Source organism: Astyanax mexicanus, chromosome 15, assembly GCF_023375975.1.
Source record: "Astyanax mexicanus isolate ESR-SI-001 chromosome 15, AstMex3_surface, whole genome shotgun sequence".
NCBI classification, from domain to species: domain Eukaryota; kingdom Metazoa; phylum Chordata; class Actinopteri; order Characiformes; family Acestrorhamphidae; genus Astyanax; species Astyanax mexicanus.
In genome coordinates this window covers 6,480,038-6,498,314 of record NC_064422.1, presented here as the reverse complement: position 1 = coordinate 6,498,314, position 18,277 = coordinate 6,480,038, and the positions used below count along the sequence as shown (strand labels likewise).

Genomic DNA, 18,277 nt, shown 5'->3' with positions numbered 1-18,277 from the left:
AAACTACTAAAATTTTTCCTACACATATTGCTTTATGCATTTTAGTTTTTTTTAAATATCAGCATTACATTGACAACATTAAACAAAATTTTATTAGAGACAGGTGCGACAGCATCAGTGAGAGAGAGACAGCGTGAGTTAGTAAGAGACAGCGAGAGATAGCGAGAGACACAGCGAGTGAGAAACAGCACGAGTTAGCAAGAGACAGGAGCGACAGCATGAGTCAGAGAGATAAAGACAGCGCGAGTTACCGAGAGACACAGCGAGTGAGACAGGAAGAGACAGCGCGAGTTACCGAGAGACACAGCCAGTGAGACAGGAAGAGACAGCGCGAGTTACCGAGAGACACAGCCAGTGAGACAGGAAGAGACAGTGCGAGTTACCAAGAGACACAGTGAGTGAGAGAGGGAGAGACAGCGTAAGTCAGAAAAGACATCGTGAGTTAGCGAAAGACATCGTGAGTTAGTTAGAGACAGCGCGAGTTAGAGACAGCAAATGAGATAGGGAGAAACAGCACAAGTTAGCGAGAGTTAGAAAGAGACAGGAGTGACAGCATGAGTCAGAGATGGAGATAGCGAGTTAGCGAAAGACAGCGTGAGTTAGCAAGAGACACAGCAAATGAGAGACCGCATGAGTTAGCGAGAGACATAGCAAGTGAGAGAGAGGGAGAGACAGCTTGAGTTGGCAAGAGACAGAAAGAGTTAGCGAGAGACAGCAAATGAGAGAGGGAGAGACAGCACAAGTTAGGTCAGGTCAGGTTAGTCGAGTTTAACGCCACATCAGCTCGTCAGCTATTTCGTGGCAGGATAGGTAACGTCTATTCACAAGGTTCTATGATCTCGTCCTCAGAAGAGGACTCGTAGGTCGGTAACAGTACAGACACATTCACTCACACACTCACACCTAAGGGGCAATTTTCAACCAAGTTCCAATTAGCCTGAACGTGCCGTCTTTGGACTGTGGGGGGAAACCGGAGAACCCGGAGGAAACCCACGCAGACACGGGGAGAACGTGCAAACTCCGCACAGAAAGACCCGGGTCGCCCCAGACGGGAATCGAACCCAGGCCGTCTTGCTGTGAGGCGGAAGTGCTACCCACTGCGCCACCGTGCCGCCCAGCACAAGTTAGCGAGAGTTAGAAAGAGACAGGAGCGGCAGCATGAGTCACAGATGGAGACGAGAGAGAGGGAGAGACAGCGTAAGTCAGAAAAAGACAGCGTGAGTTAGCGAAAGACATCGTGAGTGAGAGAGAGGGAGAAACAGCATGAGTTAGCGAGAGACACAGTGAGTGAGAGAGAGGGAGAAACAGCATGAGTTAGCGAGAGACACAGTGAGTGAGAGAGAGGGAGAAACAGCATGAGTTAGCGAGAGACACAGTGAGTGAGAGAGAGGGAGAAACAGCATGAGTTAGCGAGAGACACAGTGAGTGAGAGAGAGGGAGAAACAGCATGAGTTAGCGAGAGACACAGTGAGTGAGAGAGAGGGAGAAACAGCGCGAGTTAGCGAGAGACACAGTGAGTGAGAGAGAGGGAGAAACAGCATGAATTAACAAGAAACAGCACGAGTTAGCGAGAAACAGAAGCGACAGAACAAGTAAGAGAGAGAGAGAGAGACAGCACGAGAACACAGCGAGTGAGAGAGGGAGAAACAGCATAAATGAGAGAAAGACAGCGTGAGTTAACGCAGGACAAAGCGATGGGGTGTGGATTGTCAAAAAGAATCAAAATTAAAACAAAAAATCTAAAGTTTGGATAAAAAAGTTTGAAACACTAATTAAACAGGTTAAATTTGGTCAGAATTGTGTTGCAGTCACTCAGCAGTTGTAAGAGTAGTGCAGGCGAGAGCAGACGCTGTGCTGCTGCAGAGAGAGAGAGGCTCTGAGTGTGTTAGCGGAGACCGGCTCAGGCGTATTGCAGCCTGTTTGAATTAGCTGTGCTGATAGCATCATGCTAGCTAAATGGGTGCGCTTTTGGCATTCTCTGCCTTATATGTGACCTCTTAATGGGTCAGCAGAGTTAACAGGGAAAGCGCGGCTGTGGCGTGCGCTGACTGCGTATCCCTGCAGACTGCGTCTCAGTCAGCCAGTAACCTGTCTGATGATTATTGAGGACCCCACGGCCATTAGGAGCTCAGGCAGTCAGGCCTGGCTTTAAATGTCACTGCTCTGTTTTTCCTCCTCTGACCAAACAGACTCAGTGCTTTACATTAATTAGTTATTTTTTGCCAGATTTTTATTAGGTCTTTATTTTTAGTTCCTCTCTTCTGTTTAATTTAGCAACATTAACGTTTCTTGACACTGTTTAATTCGTTTTTTAAATGAATATATAAGAAAATAAAACATACTTTTTTAGATGTTTTTTTTTTTTTTTTGTGATTTCCACATTTTAACACATTTTCCGAGTCATGATGCAGCAGTTAGTCTTGCATATTCATGTTCAAAGATTAAAAGACAAATAAATAAATTAATTAATGAAAGTTGTAATAAGCACCTTTTTTCATTTTTCATTCATGGATTTAGATTACCCAGCCCTAATCCTACCTGATTCTGATAAGGGGTGGGCGATATGGCCGTAAAGTAATATCACAATATTTCATGGTATTTTCGCGATAACGATACTCTTGGCGATATGACAAACCACTTTTACAAATATTTTCTAAAAATACACTATACACTGCAAGAAAAAATATATATATATATTTATAAAATATTACATACAATATAATATTGTACACCCCTAACTGAGATATTAAAAAATCCAAGAATTTTATCAGATTTGTAACAGTCAGTGATCCAGAATGTCATGATACTAATAATAATGCACTCCAAATATCTCCATATATCCAGGATTAAAGTAAAAAAAAAAATGATACTGGACAGATATAAACTCTCTCTAGCAGATATACAATGGGAAATAGGATGGGTGATATGGCACGATATTATAAAATTTGACAATATTATCGTGTACGATACGATATGGCACACCCCTAATTCTTATGTTTAATTTAATTGAATATGAGGATGTATGGCATGATAAAACACTGCTGGGCTAAGTCTATGGTGCTGTATACACTGCTAAATCTAATTAGCTGACTTAAACGTATTGCAAACAAGTTCAATAGGTATTGTATGTTGTATTAAACAATTCTCTTTAGTTAAATTTATTCACTACATTTTTATGAGGCTAGAAACTTAGAGAGCTAGATTTGACTAAATAAATAGTATAGATGTTTTAGTAATTTACTTAAAATATACTTCTGACTTAACAGTACTTAGACTAACTCAGAATTACTATTTTAGACAAATAATATAATACACTGCTGAATAAGTTGGCATCACTCAAATTCACAAATAAGAAAAGCTACTTTTATTTAGAGTCGGGTCAAATATTACCAGATGCCTCCTTTTCCAACACACTATTTCTATGGTAGTGCACAAGTGGTTAAAGTATCAGGCTATGAACCACTACACAAAATAGACTTGTATTCCTAAGAAAATGTTGCCCAGAGGAAACAACTACACATTGCACAACATGCTCAGTATGCAAATAGGTGGTGTTAGGAGCCAATTGAAAAGGTGTGAGTTTTACTCATCAAGGTTCTACTGCCCAAACATAAAGCACAGCACAGAAAAGACCACCATATTATATATTTAACTGAAACCCTTTCGTTCAAGATATAAAGAAATTCATGCACTCTTTTTTTTGTACTTTAGTTTCTGCAGTATGGTCACCAGTCTTGTATATATATATATATATATATATATATATATATATATATATATATAGTTGGGAACTGAATGCTGCTACTGAGCATGCTCACATTGCAGTGTTTATTACTGTCTGAACTCAAAACAACACAAAAAGTGTCATTGTTTTACCCTGGAATTATCTGGAATTTAAAAACAGCTAGTAAGACATGCATTTTGTTGTTGACAACACAGAGGAAATGACTACATGCTGACGGTGAGTGACAGGGATCTAATATATCTAATAACAGATGGTGCTAGGAGCCGGTGGGAACATAAAGCACAACCTAAAGATCATCCTTTTATAACTGAAACAGTTGACCATACAATACTTCATGAAGTGATGCACCATACAACCTGTAATTAATTAAAAACTTAAAAACAGCTAGTAAGACATTAATTTTGTTGATGAGTGAGTAAAGTTTCCTCAGCTATCACATTTTATAGTGCAATGAAAGAACCTCCTTCAGTTAAACTTCGTGACTGTCTGATTGGAGTGTGTTAGATTGGAGTTGGGTTGGAGTTGGAACTGCAGGAAGGTACAGTACCTCTCCAGAAGGAGCTCTGCTGGAGCAGGATCACTGAGCTGGGTTGTAACGTCTTTACCCAAAAAGAAACACAATCAGATCAAATCAAGCTCTAACTCACTGATCTTCTGTTCAGTACCCCATTATATCTCAAATCCCAGCTTTTCCACCAGTTCCCCCTCTTCAGGTCCCAGAGCCTGAGCTGGTGTCAGCTAGACTAATGAGAGGAGACTTTTATTGGAATGCATTAGCCCAGCGTGGCCTGATCCGGAGAGCGGCGCTGGCAGCCAGCAGGCTTCCATTTCCAGCCTGTCATGCTTGCTTTCATGGCCGCTGAGTTGGAGGTCTGACTGAAGAATGTGTTCTGTGATTGCTTTCAGATGGCAAGGTGGAGGTGACCAAGGAGGGCATGAAGCTGTGCACCATGGGACCGGGCAAGGTGTTCGGAGAACTGGCCATCCTGTACAACTGCACCAGAACGGCTACTGTTCAGAGTAAGTGACCAGCTGGGACTGTTACATTCATGGTGTTTAGCAGACGCTCTTATTTAGAGTGACTCACCAAGGCCTAGTGCCATTTCACCCCTTACTTCTACCACGTAGCCTTACTATTCTGTTTTGATTGTTGGAAAATAAGAGTAGGGTGACGTGTTAGAGCTACATGGCTCACCAAACCAGCGGTTCTCAAACCTTTTTCAGTTGGAGGGCACCTTTGTGAATGGTAAGTACCACTGCAGCCAAACAACCCCCTACTCTACCCAAAAAAAAAAACCCAACAATCCAAATGCTGTGACTCTACACGTTGTTATAGGATAGGCTGCTGTGCCTGTGCGTATTGAGAGTCCATACAGTGTGCTAGCATAGGCTATAGCTGCCCAAAAAAAAAAAAAAAAAACACTTATTACTGAAAACTGATACCACCAGTCCCACAGTCTTACACCTTAAATTTAATTCCTAGATGAGGATGTTAATCTTCATCTTAGATTTAAAAAGACAGATATTGCTCAAAAGTTGGCAATCTGCAAACTTTAATGGCAACCGCTTTCTCATAAAGATAGTTCAACAACTATTCTGTTCTGTCATCTTCTATTAAAACACCACACAGAGTATAAGGAACAGGGAACGCTTCGGGAACCAGCTGTTCAAGACGACCCTAAACCAGCTATTAAGGCTGCCACAGCTAATCAATTAAATGTAACGTTTTTAGTAAATTTAGATCATGCACATAAAGTGTATTTTTTAAATGCGGCAGATGTTATATATAGAGTAAAACTAAATCAATCAAAACATTTTTAAATAAGAATTTAAAGCCTTTTTTAAGGTTTATGACTTTATGACTTATGATGTTGCGTAAAAGTGTTTCTAATATACACTGCTGGTAAATTAAACAACAACAACAACAACAACAAATACAATTTATGTAAATCTCTGGTTAATTTTTTGTGTGAATACTAATATTTTTAATAAATGGTAGGTTGTGTTTTTCTTATACAATTGCTTCATTAGTTTGCTAAAATCTTTCATATTTGAGCAATATCTGGGCAAACAAATATTAAATAATTTATATTTTACATTTTTTCCCCTGATAAGTGAACAATTAATAATAATAATAAAAAAAAATAATAATAATAATATTAATAATAACCTCTATTCACCCCCATCATTCCGGAATACACTTTTAGCCGATGCTCTCAACAGACTTACAATGCTAGCGATTGGGAAATAGCATTGTCTTTGCAAAGAAATCACTGTTTTTTACACCATTAACAAATGCTCAACTTAGCCTTAAATTAAGTCACAATAAAATAAACTAATAAGCACAAACAAATAGATAGCAGATTGCAAAATAAATTCCTTGGAAAAGCAAGATTATAGAGATATTTTCAACAACAGCTGGAACTCTTCCAGTTCTCAGTGCCTCCTTTAAATGTCAGGGCTCCCAGAGTTCTACTAATGAAGTGTGAAGCTACTTTGAGGTTGATAATGGTGTAAAAACAGTGATTTCTTTGCATGGGCAACACTATGCCCCTGTTGCTAGCATTGTAAGCCTGATAGGAGTGTCAGCTAAAAGCACTGTATTTGGGAATGCTGGGGGCAAACAGAGATGGGCTACTCTACAAAGATTTTTGGCAACACTTTACTTGGATGGTCCATTTTATGATGCTCAACTGACATTCAACTAAAATTCAACTGCATGTCTATAAAATGCAATTAAACTAAAAGGTGAAAGTAAATGATTCTCTATTGAATGTAACCCAACATCCAACTCTAATCCAAACTCTAATCTTAATATTTTAGCTTTGGGTTTAGAGTTAGATTTCAAGTTTAGGTTAGGGTTAGGGTTAGGGTCAAGTGTAGAGTTAGAGTTTATGGTTGATTAAGGGTTAAGGTTGGGGTTAGGTGTAGAGTTAGAGTTTATGGTTGATTTAAGGTTAAGGTTAGGGTTGGGTGTAGTGTTATGTTCTATTTTGAATAATTTACTTTCAACATATGTTAAAGTTGCATTTAATAGACATTCAGTTGAATGTTAGTTGTTAGTTGAATGTTAGGCCATCAAATGGACCATCCAAGTAAAGTGTTACCAGATTTTTACTTACCATGTTTCACTACACCACAAGTCCATTTCACACCAGTTTTCTCTTTTAATAAATAATAGGCCTATGCTTATTCTGTATTGTACTGTCCATTAACTTCATTCTGAACAGACTTTGCTCATTCAGACAGCCTGAAATTGTAGTCAAAAAGCTGGTAAATAATGGGCTTAAATCAGAATTGGGCTCATATTAACAGTTAGTGGGGCAGGCTGGGTCATGCTCCAACTTAACATGCTCTTCTCCTCCTGCTGCCTCATCAGCACAGTGTAGAAGATAATTCTGGCCACTATCTAATGGTAGAACATCTGCAGGAGCTTCCTACAGATGTTGAAGGACCGTTATCTGTTCGCTGTAGAGACGAGGCGGTCTGGAGTGAATGTGTGAATTTATATAGCCTCTTATTACTGACTGACCCTTAACATACAGCCTGGAGAAGGTAAGCACTCACCTTCAGAAAGAACCGTTTAAAACACACACATACACACAAATGCACACACACACACACACACACACACACACACACACACACACACACTGGAAACCCCCTACAACTTCAAGAACAGTTGGCTCCATCAGGAGTGAGTAACCATGGAAACTCACACATTTTCTTTTGCCATTCTTTTGCTAATGTAGCTAGGGCAGCTACTCTCAGGAGGAACTAGTAACCGTGGAAACACACACACACACACACACTCACACACACAACGCAACGAAACGAACAGGCACAGGAACTGCTTTGCACAACTCTGCTAGATATATAATGAGATCTGTATGTAGGTGATCTGAATTCTTCAGCGGTTCCTCAGCGAAGACATCCATCTCAGCCACAGCTGATTTCACATTACATATTTCACATTAATATTTCAAAAAGTGAAAGCATTCACTAGAAACAAGAATAATAATAATAATAAAAAAAGTTTAAGTGCATCATCAGAGACTGATAAATAATTCAGTGATCTTTTCCTGCCGTTGCTTTGCACACTTTTCCTCATAACTGCTGCTTTTTTATTTATAATTTCCTGAGCGCGAGTTTGTATTATATATGCAAAATATCTCCAAATCGGCTGCTCGTTACGACACACTTAAATGATAAACGGACAGCGCTGTCTGATCCAGCTGTTGCTCTAAGCGAGTTGTCGGATTGTCTGGTTAGAGCGCTCATCTTCTTCTTCTTCTTCTTTAATGTTCTTATCTTTAAACAGTAATCTCCCACATGCTCGCAGTATTGATTAACACATGTGAACAGCAGTGCGTTAATGCTGGAAGCTGTGTGGAGGTGCCCTTTAGATGAGACTGTGAAGAACGTTGTGAATGAAAAGCAAATATTAAGCAAATTTACACTGGTTTTCCGATGTGCAGCAACAGAGGGATTTCTTCTTCACACATGTGACATATGAGACTGGATGCAGAGCGAGGCAGAGTGAAACAGCGAGGTAGAGTGGAATAATATAAGATAAAGCAAGGTAAGTGGTTGGTGTGGCGCAGTGGATAACACCACTCCCTGCCAGTGAGCTACCCCATCGTGTGGGAGACTGGGGATCAATTCTTGGTCTTGGTCTTGCTGCGCTACACCAACAAGAGTGCTTGGGCTAGACTCCTAAACACTATGTTGGCCCACCTCTGTAATATAAGTAACCTTATAAGTCACTCTGAATAAGATCATCAGATAAATGCCATAAATTAAATGAAACATGAAAATGTAAAGTAATGCAGAGCAAAGGGGAGTGAGGCAGAGCCAAAAAGTGAGGTAAGTCAAGGTAGTATGAGAAAGTGAGAAAGAAATATGCAGAGTGAGGCAGCAAGAGCTAGCATAAGAGAGCAAAGCAGAATGACAAAGTTAGGTAGTGAGGTAGCACTCCTCTTCACAGCCAAAGCAGGGTAGGTAGAGCAAGGTAAGTTAGAGGAAGGTAGAGTGAGGTAGAATGAAGCAGAGTGAGGTAGAATGAAGCAGAGTGAGGTAGCGAGAATTAAGAGTTAGAACAAGGCAGAGTGTGTTAAATTGAGGCAGAGCACAGTAGATTGAGGCAGCACAAGGTAGCGTAAGGCATAGTGAGCTAGAGGGAGGTCGAGCAAGGTAGAGCAAGGTATGGTGAGACAGAGGGAGGTAGAGTGAGGTGGAGTGAGGCAGAGCAAGTAAGAGCGAGATAAATCAAGGTAGTGTGAGACAGAGAGAGGTAGAATGAGGCAAAGTGAGGTGGAGTATGCTAGAGGGAGGTGGAACGAGGTAGAGTAAGTCAGAGCAAGGTAGAGCATGGTAAATTAAGGTAGAGTGAGACAGAGTGAGGTAGAATAAGACAGGAGAATTAATTAAGAATAACAGGAGAGCAGACTGAGACAGAATAGGGTAGATTTAGGCAGAATGAGGCATCATGAGGTTACGAGAGAGCGAAGGGAGTAAGAGTGAGGTAGAGTGAGTTAGAACAAGGTAAAGCGAGGTAAATTAAGGTAGTGTGAGAAAGTGAGGTAGAATTAGGCAGAGTGAGGCAGCATGAGGTAACAAGAGAGCGAGGCCTATTGAGAGAGATTGAGGTAGCACTCTACCTCACAGGCAGAGCAGGGTAGATAGAGCAAGGCAGAGTGAAGTAGAACGAGGCAGAGAGTGGCAGAGCAAGTTATACTGAGCTGGAGAGAGGCAGAGAGAGGCAGAGAAAGGCGGAATGAGGCAGAGCAAGGTAGAACGAGATAAAACAAGGTAGCTTCGGATAGAGTGAGGCAGAGTGAGGCAATATGAGGTAACAAGAGAGCAAGACAGAGTAAGGTGGCACTCACAGGCAGATCAGGGTAGATAAAGCAAGCCAGAGCGAGGTGGAGTGAGGCAGAATTAGGTAGAGTGATACAGTCGGAGGTAGAGTGAGGTGGAGTGAGACAGTCGGAGGTAGAGCAAGGTGGAGTGAGACAGTGGGAGGTAGAGCGAGGTAGAGTAAGGCAGAACATGGTGGAGCAGGATTAAATCAAGGTAGCATGAGACAGAGTGTGGTTGAATTAGGCAGAATGAGGCAACGAAAGAGGGAGGCAAATCGAGACAGAGTGAGATAGCACTCTATACCTTGCAGGCAGAGCAATAAAGAGTGAGACAGAATAAATCACAGTAAGACAGAGCTAATTAGAGTGAGGCAGCGCAAGAGAAGAGTGAGGTAGAACGAGCCAGTGCAAGGTATAGTGAGACATAGTGAGCAAGAGGGAGGTAGAGTGAGGCAGCACAAGATAGAGTGAGCTCAGACTCCATGTGTCTAAAGATTTGTTCGACCAATCGGTGTAGAATGTCGCTTCATCACTTCATAAATATATAAAGTTGAGAAAATCTCAGCTTGATTTGTTGCTTGTCGCTCTTCTGCTACGTCTTTTACAGCTTGTTGCCAAATCACAGATAAAAATCGTGTCCTCTTATAGGAAATTGATGGTTGCTTTCCAGTGTGAAAGCAGTTATTGGTGAGCATGCTCAGTGGAAAGCACTGGATCTTCAGCTCTAATACATAGTATTGATTTGTATTTAATAGTTCATCTTACATGTAAAGATGGGTGACAGACGGTGTTTATATTGATGTTATATTCTGTCAAAGACCACTGGAACTGTATTGCACACTTCTGCTGGACACAAAATGAGATATATATATATATGGAGGTGATCTGTATTCCTCAGCACACAGATACGCATTACAGCCTCAGCTTATTTCAGCAGGACCATCTACACTGCATCAGTTTATCAAAGATCCGACGGATGTACCTGGCCAGCATCTTACCCGTAGGGAGTGGACAACCCTAAACCGCCTGAGAACAGGAGTAGGGCGCTTTGGTGCAGTGATGCAGAGGTGGGGTCTTACAGACAGTGCCCACTGCGAATGTGGGGACCCATCACAAACTCTGGAACACGTGATGACTACCTGCCCCAAATTCCGGCCACCAAATGGCACTCAAGGTCAAATAGACCTGGACAACGAAACACTGGACTGGCTTGCAGCAACAGAACTGAGGGTCTAAGGACATACGCCAGAGAGAGAGAGAGAGAGAGAGAGAGAGAGAGAGAGAGAGAGAGAGAGAGAGCTTATTTCACTGCACTTACATATTGCACATTAATATTTCACAAAGTGATCATTTGCTTAAAACAAAAATAAAATAAAAAAGTGCACTTTAAGTGCATCACAAGAGCTGATAAATAATTCAGCTGTGTGATTCATGATTCATCCTTTTTTTTTTTTTTTTTTTTTTTACTAACAGTTTACAAAGAGATTCAATTGTCCAACATTGTTAAAGTAAATTATTAAATGCACATATATTTGGCAGAATATCTCAGATTTATCTCTTCATTACACCACACACAAAAAAATAAATGGACAGCGACTTGTTGGATTCTCGTTACATCATACATACTTTCAAGTGCTACATGTGGTATTGGTTAATGTGAACATGTGAGCACTAGTGCATTAATGTCAGAAGCGTTGCCTTGTACTCATCACTGGTATTAAGGAAGGGGATTCTGTATCTTTTTTATGGAACTTTCTGGTAATATTTGGCAGTATGGTAAAAAACATAAGAGAGAATCTAAAATGAAAAGCAACACAACGTACATTTAACGACTTTAATAGAAGCAAATGTGAGGAATTACACATATTACTCCTTAAAAAAAAAAAAAAAACAGGTTCCCACAAAGCCAGGTAGGCACTGCTTTCTTTACTTCTAGATTAAGCGCAAGTTGTTATAACTGAAGATGTAATCATAAGGGATGTCAATGTTAAAGCGTTAATGAACGCAATTCATTTGGAATCAGTAGCGCATTATTTTTTTTAACGCAAATTAAGTACGCCACCAAGTTTAACCCGCTATAATCTGCCCCACCCAAAGTGCAGATTTTTATTTCTAGAGCAGTTCGGTTGTGGTGTGAACATGATCTGGTCTTGATCCCACCCAGCTATCAAATACATTTCTTATTAATTGAGCTAAACTGCTGATAAAGCATAGCTTAATCTGATATATTATCTAGATAAATGTACTGCTATGAATGAACTCTGTCTCTGCTGCTCCATGCTGTTTACTTATGTGGTCTGTGCAGTCTTCACTGCTCACATCTGCGCTGCACGTCCCATTGAAAACACTGCGACCAATCAGAGGAGACAATGTTCTCGTGTGGTTTATTGGTGCGTTTTTTTTTTTTTTTTTTTTTTTTTTTTTTTATTCCAGCGCCCTACGTTTGTTTTTAACTCCCTTCAAACATACAAATATATACTAGTATTTTAATTAACACCACTAATATAAACATAATTACATTACATTTCTTATATTCATTCTTTAATTTGCATTTAATTATACACATTAATGCAGCTCTGGACAGAAATAAATGTTGGGACATTGCGAAGCATTCCCAAACTGTCCAATCAGTGTAATTAACCAGATTTTTTACCATATTGTCGTACTGCCCACCTGTATTACAGTGAGACCACAGGTCTGGGATTGTGTTAAAACACTGTGAGATATGGAGGCTGAAATCCAGTGCAGTTGTTAGTTGGACATCAGGGGGGTATTTTGGTTTTGGTGGCAGCAGCTGAGGACCACTGTTTTTCACATTCAGCTCTCTGCTGTTAAACCAAATGCAAATTCATTCTCTCTCTCTCTCTCTCTCTCTCTCTCTCTCTCTCACCGTGTCTCTGTCTGACTATCTATCTCTTCTCCCTTTCCATTTCCTCTATCTCTCTCCCCTCGCTCTCTATCTCTCCCCTGCTTGTGTGTCTCTGTCTCTCTGTTGGAAATGTGATGAAACAAAATATATCTCCCGCCTGCTCCCATTTTTATCTACGTATGTTTTTTTCATTTGAAAATAAATTGTCAGGCGTACACGCTGTGTAAAAATCCACCCGCACCTTCAACTCCTCGCAAATCACAAGATAAGGCTTAAGTGGAGAGAGCGCGAGAGGACGAGAGGACGAGAGAAAGACCAGCGGGCGAGAGAGAGAGAGATGTTGGAGAGCGCTTGTAATGACATTGTTTTGCAATAGTGTAACATTTTCCAGGTGATCTCCAGGCGTACCATTTTCTATAGCGAGGGAGGCTTTTTTTGAAACGCACACTAACAGATACTCTCGCGCCCTTTAGATGAGAGTGTGCGGTGAATCATCTGCGAGAGAGAAGTGCCCTTATCATCCGAGAGGCGCTACGATAACCTATACGAGTGGTAAATAGAGCCTAAACTGTACACAGCTTATGAAAGCATTAATGCTGGAGTTCTGATTTTCCTGAGATAAATCTTGTCTTCACTTCTGTGATTTATATCAGTGTTCACTTTTTATCTTAAAAAGCTGTGTTCAAAAGTTTGGACACACCTTCTGATTCTGTGGGGTGACTTTTGTCTTTTTGTTCCTACATTAATGTAAATGATACCGAAGTAATCTAGATTATTGAGGAACACATAAGGAATCATGTAGTGACTTAAAGTTTTAAACAACCACAATACTCTGTGAAGCATATCGTTTCTGAGGCTGGTAATTATCCTGTGCAACAGAGGAAACTCCCGCTCTTCCTTTCCTGGGATGGTCCGGATGAGAGCCAGTTTCTTCATAATGTTTTTGATGGTCTTTGCAAATGAACTTGTGGATACTTTCAAGGTTTTTTTATTTTTTCAGATTGTGACTGATCTTTATTTCTTAAAGTTTTTTTTTTTTTTTTTTTACTTTTTTTAGTTGAGTAGTTTTTGCCATTATATGGATTAGAACATTACTCAAATATTCACTATTCACTGTATACATGTAACTCTACCTCTTCACTACTTTACAACTGATGCTCTCAAACACTTTATTAAGAGGCAAGAAATTTAAGTAATTAACTCTTGACAATTTTCAGCTCCATGTTTGATGTTCTTTTATTTCATTAATATTTATTTATGATATTTTAGTTTTTTATTTGGTATCATTTTACTATCGGTATTGAGAGATTTAGGCAGGTATTGTATCGAAAGTCATAATTTTACCCGACAACACCACGTTCTTAAGCTGTTTCTAACCTTAGTCTTGGCTGCTTTTACAACAAAATGCTATCAGAGGCCTTTTGGAGTGTTGTGGCAGCACAAGGGGGTGGGGGGGGGTGGTGTTCCTTAGCATTGGGCAGGTGGTGTTAATGTTATGGCTGATGATGACTTATACAGCTCCCACCTCACAAGGAAAGCCACCCACTGCACAGCTTCTTCAGCCTGATGCCATCAGGGAGGAGACTGCGGAGTCTGTGGGCTAGGACCAGCAGACTGAGAAACAGCTTCATCCATCAGGCTGTGAGGATGCTGAACTCTCTCCCTGCTCTACCCCTACTCCCCCCTCTTACCAACACACTACTGGAACTTTTAAAAACTGACATGCATTCACACACCCCATACCTGCACTACTGCTTCTACTTGCACTGTCATACCCACTTTAATTCCACCACAACTGTGACATTTAAAGAACTTTACGCACTCGTTCACTTTATCAGCTTTATACGGGTCGTGTTTACAATGGTACGGTCACTCCCTCTTTAATCCCTCTCTTATCACTATTTTACTTTTGTCCTGTGTCTCTTGTCTCACGTTTGTCTATATCTGTGATTTTGTTGTATTGTCCATTTAGTGTCTCTCATTCTTTTATATTTATAATTTGATCTATCTTGCAGCACTTGCTGTAACTTTTGGAAAGGAGAGTAACATAATTTTAATTCTCTGTATGTCCTGTACATATGCAGTATAGACGATAAAACTAATAGACTTGACTTGAGTTGTTGAGAGATGTAATGCTTGCACTATAGCAGCAGGTCCTAACAGCAGGACGCTGAGTCTAATTACAAGATTACAGTATTCACAAACCTCTGTGAGCACTTAAACAGCAGCTCAATTACTGATTTTATTGAAGGACATTTACGCCAACATGGGTGGTAGTGTTTATGGTAAAGGGGTGGTCTCTTAGCACTGAGGGATTTACAATCTGTTTAGAAACAGCCCTTTGCCTGCTGTGCACATACAAGGAAAATACGGCTTATTTAGCAATCGAGGAGTCTTATTAGCAGTAGCTGTAAACATTTGGAGTAGTGAACTGTTCAGCTCAGGTCAGTCACTGTAACTATTTTTATTCTTGTAATGTATAATATTAAAATATATTAGATATTAGCCATTAGGGGTGTGCCATATCGTATTTTTAAACATCGTGAATGATATTATACCCTAAAATATTGTGCAATATCATCCATCCCATTTCCCATCATATATCTACTAGAGACAGTTTATATCTGTAGAGTATCATTTATTTTACTTCAATCCTTAATATATGGAGATATTTGGAGTGCACTATTATTAGTATTATTATTATTATGAAATTTGGGTCATTGACTTCTGTTACAAATCTGATAAAATTCTTGTATTTTTAATATCTCACGTAGGGGTGTGCAGTATTATATTGTATGTAATAATAAAATATATTTTATTTTCTTGCATTGTATAGTGTATTTTTGAAATAGAGTATCGTTATCACAAAAAGAAATATCATGAAATATCGTGATATTATTTTAGGGCCATATCGCCCACCCCTATTAGCCATAATATAAGAACACAATAGACCTTTTTTTTCTTGGCTGTGTTGTCATGTCTGCCTTGGAACAGAACTTCACGAAAGCTTACAGGAGCACAGCTAACATCTGTGGACTTTCCTTTAGCACAGACTAAAGGCTACTGTGTATAGGGAATACAGAGTCACACTAAAGTTTAATACTTTAGAGCCTAGAGAATAAATGCTAAATGAATTGATGCTGATGTCGAGTTTAGCGCTTTAATTACTATTTTAATTTTGAATAAATTTTATCTGAACTGAACCGGAGTGACCACCAGCAGATTGCATTGTTCTACAAACCATCACTGATTGGTGGAAACCTCACACTAGAGCTCAAGCAGTTTGGACTGTGTGTCTCTCCCCTCTTCCTCCAGACTCTGCTCCCTTGATTTACAAATAAAATGTAAAATGTACTGATGATCAGTGATGATTTGGAGAGACATGTCATCTGCTGGTGTTGATCCACTGTGTTATATCAAGTACAAAGACCTCTGCTGACAACTTTTATGGAGATGTGGATTTCATTTTCCAGCAGGACTTGTCACACTGCCCACAGTACTGCCTACAGTACCAACTGGTCTTATATAATATTAACATTTTCTGAGACACTGATTTTCGTGTTTTCATTGGCTGTAAGCCATAGTCATCAACAGTAAAAGAAATAAACACTCAAAATAGATCACTCTGTGTGTAATACATCTATATAGTTATACATCTATATAATGAGTTTCACATTTTGAACTAAATTACTAAAATAAATAATATGCATTTTTTTAATATATTTTTTTAAGTTAAGGAACGAGAGCTAGCTTCAGGTCATTGTTTACGACACAACCGGCAATCACTTAATGCTGCTCACCGCTGCTGTATTAGCCAACACAGTGTCTTTCTTCTTAGTTTCTTTCTCCTGTATCCAGAATTTCAAATTAAAAGTCCTCTGCACAGTTTTGTTATCGCAATTTTATAATATTTTATGAAATTTCATGAAATGCAAAAGCAGCGGCATTACAATAGAATAGCGGACACAGACATGTTATGTAAAGACTGTGTTAAAAAAAAAAAAAAGTGGAAAGTATATGAAATATATTGCATTGTAATCCCTCTAAAATGTAGTCAAATTATATCTTGCCTTATGTTGTATCTGGCAACAAATGAGTTCCAGTCCGAAAACTATGGAGTCAAAAAAGGGTCATAAAGATTTTGAGTTTGTAAAACAGAAGTCACAAATGTACTGAAACTTGTAACTGCGTTTAAACAACTACATGCACGAAAATCCAAATCCACAAATTAACTGGAATGTGCAAACTTGAAACTGAAAGTAATATTAATAATAATTCAAATGTACAAATGTGAAAAAATATTTTAATTATATATAAATATATATTTTTTAAATTTGTAAATCCAATCTCTTGAATGTGTGAATCAGTACTGCTCAAATGGCTTAAGCTGGGTCAGACCAAAAATCACATGGAATTTGTGAGGTTGTAAATGTGACAGTGGGTGTTTTTCACTGTGGAGCTAAAAATCCTCTCATTCATCTTCTCTGCTGCGGGTGCGAAGCTCTAGCTGCAGTTGCGAATTTTGACCCTGTTTTTACGCCTGATTGGCGGACCAATAGGAAAGCTTTATATAGACCAATCAGATTACGGGGTTTGTTTAACCAATCAGAACACTGGGTGGGTCTCTGCAGCTCGGAGTACTGGGCGTGTCGAAAGGTGTGGGCGTGTCGAAAGTGTGGCCGCCATTTTGGAGTCGGCCACCATGCGCCCCCCAGTGGATTAATTTACACTGAGGAAGGAGTTTAATAAACCGATAATATTCATAACTCTACCATTTTTTACCCGATTTACACACGGTTTGGTTTGTTACAAACAGCAGAGATGTAGTAATGATACAGGACACTGTGACACATTACAAATACCTGCTTTCATGCTGAAATACTTTACATTATGCTCTTTAACAAAGACAGACATATGGTATAGCATATTAATAAGTACATAAATTAATTGATTTATTTATATATATATATATATATATATATATATATATATATATATATGTGTGTGTGTGTGTGTGTATATGTGTGTGTGCATCTATGTACATAAATATAAAATTAATTCATATTATTAGAACATAATATAAAGTATTTCAGCATGAAAGCAGGTATTTGTAATGTGTCACAGTGTCCTGTATCATAACTACATCTCTGCTGTTTGTAACAAACCAAACCGTGTGTAAATCGGGTAAAAAATGGTAGAGTTATGAATATTATCGGTTTATTAAACTCCTTCCTCAGTGTAAATTCATCCACTGGGGGGCGCATGGTGGCCGACTCCAAAATGGCGGCCACACTTTCGACACGCCCACACCTTTCGACACGCCCAGTACTCCGAGCTGCAGAGACCCACCCAGTGTTCTGATTGGTTAAACAAACCCCGTAATCTGATTGGTCTATATAAAGCTTTCCTATTGGTCCGCCAATCAGGCGTAAAAACAGGGTCAAAATTCGCAACTGCAGCTAGAGCTTCGCACCCGCAGCAGAGAAGATGAATGAGAGGATTTTTAGCTCCACAGTGAAAAACACCCACTGTCACATTTACAACCTCACAAATTCCATGTGATTTTTGGTCTGACCCAGCTTAAGCCATTTGAGCAGTACTGATTCACACATTCAAGAGATTGGATTTACAAATTTAAAAAATATATATTTATATATAATTAAAATATTTTTTCACATTTGTACATTTGAATTATTATTAATATTACTTTCAGTTTCAAGTTTGCACATTCCAGTTAATTTGTAGATTTGGATTTTCGTGCATGTAGTTGTTTAAACGCAGTTACAAGTTTCAGTACATTTG

At 39.3% G+C, this 18,277-nt stretch overlaps 1 protein-coding gene across 2 annotated transcripts in view; it reads left to right on the top strand.

Annotated features, from left to right (window-relative positions):
• The window catches only part of prkg1b (protein kinase cGMP-dependent 1b), a 286,216-nt gene that overhangs the window by 92,227 nt on the left and 175,712 nt on the right, over positions 1 to 18,277 (top strand). For both annotated transcript variants that reach the window (XM_049464766.1, XM_022669352.2), the window contains one exon: positions 4,652 to 4,765. In XM_049464766.1, the coding sequence (XP_049320723.1) occupies positions 4,652 to 4,765 (114 nt within the window). The remainder of the gene's footprint in view (positions 1 to 4,651; positions 4,766 to 18,277) is intronic.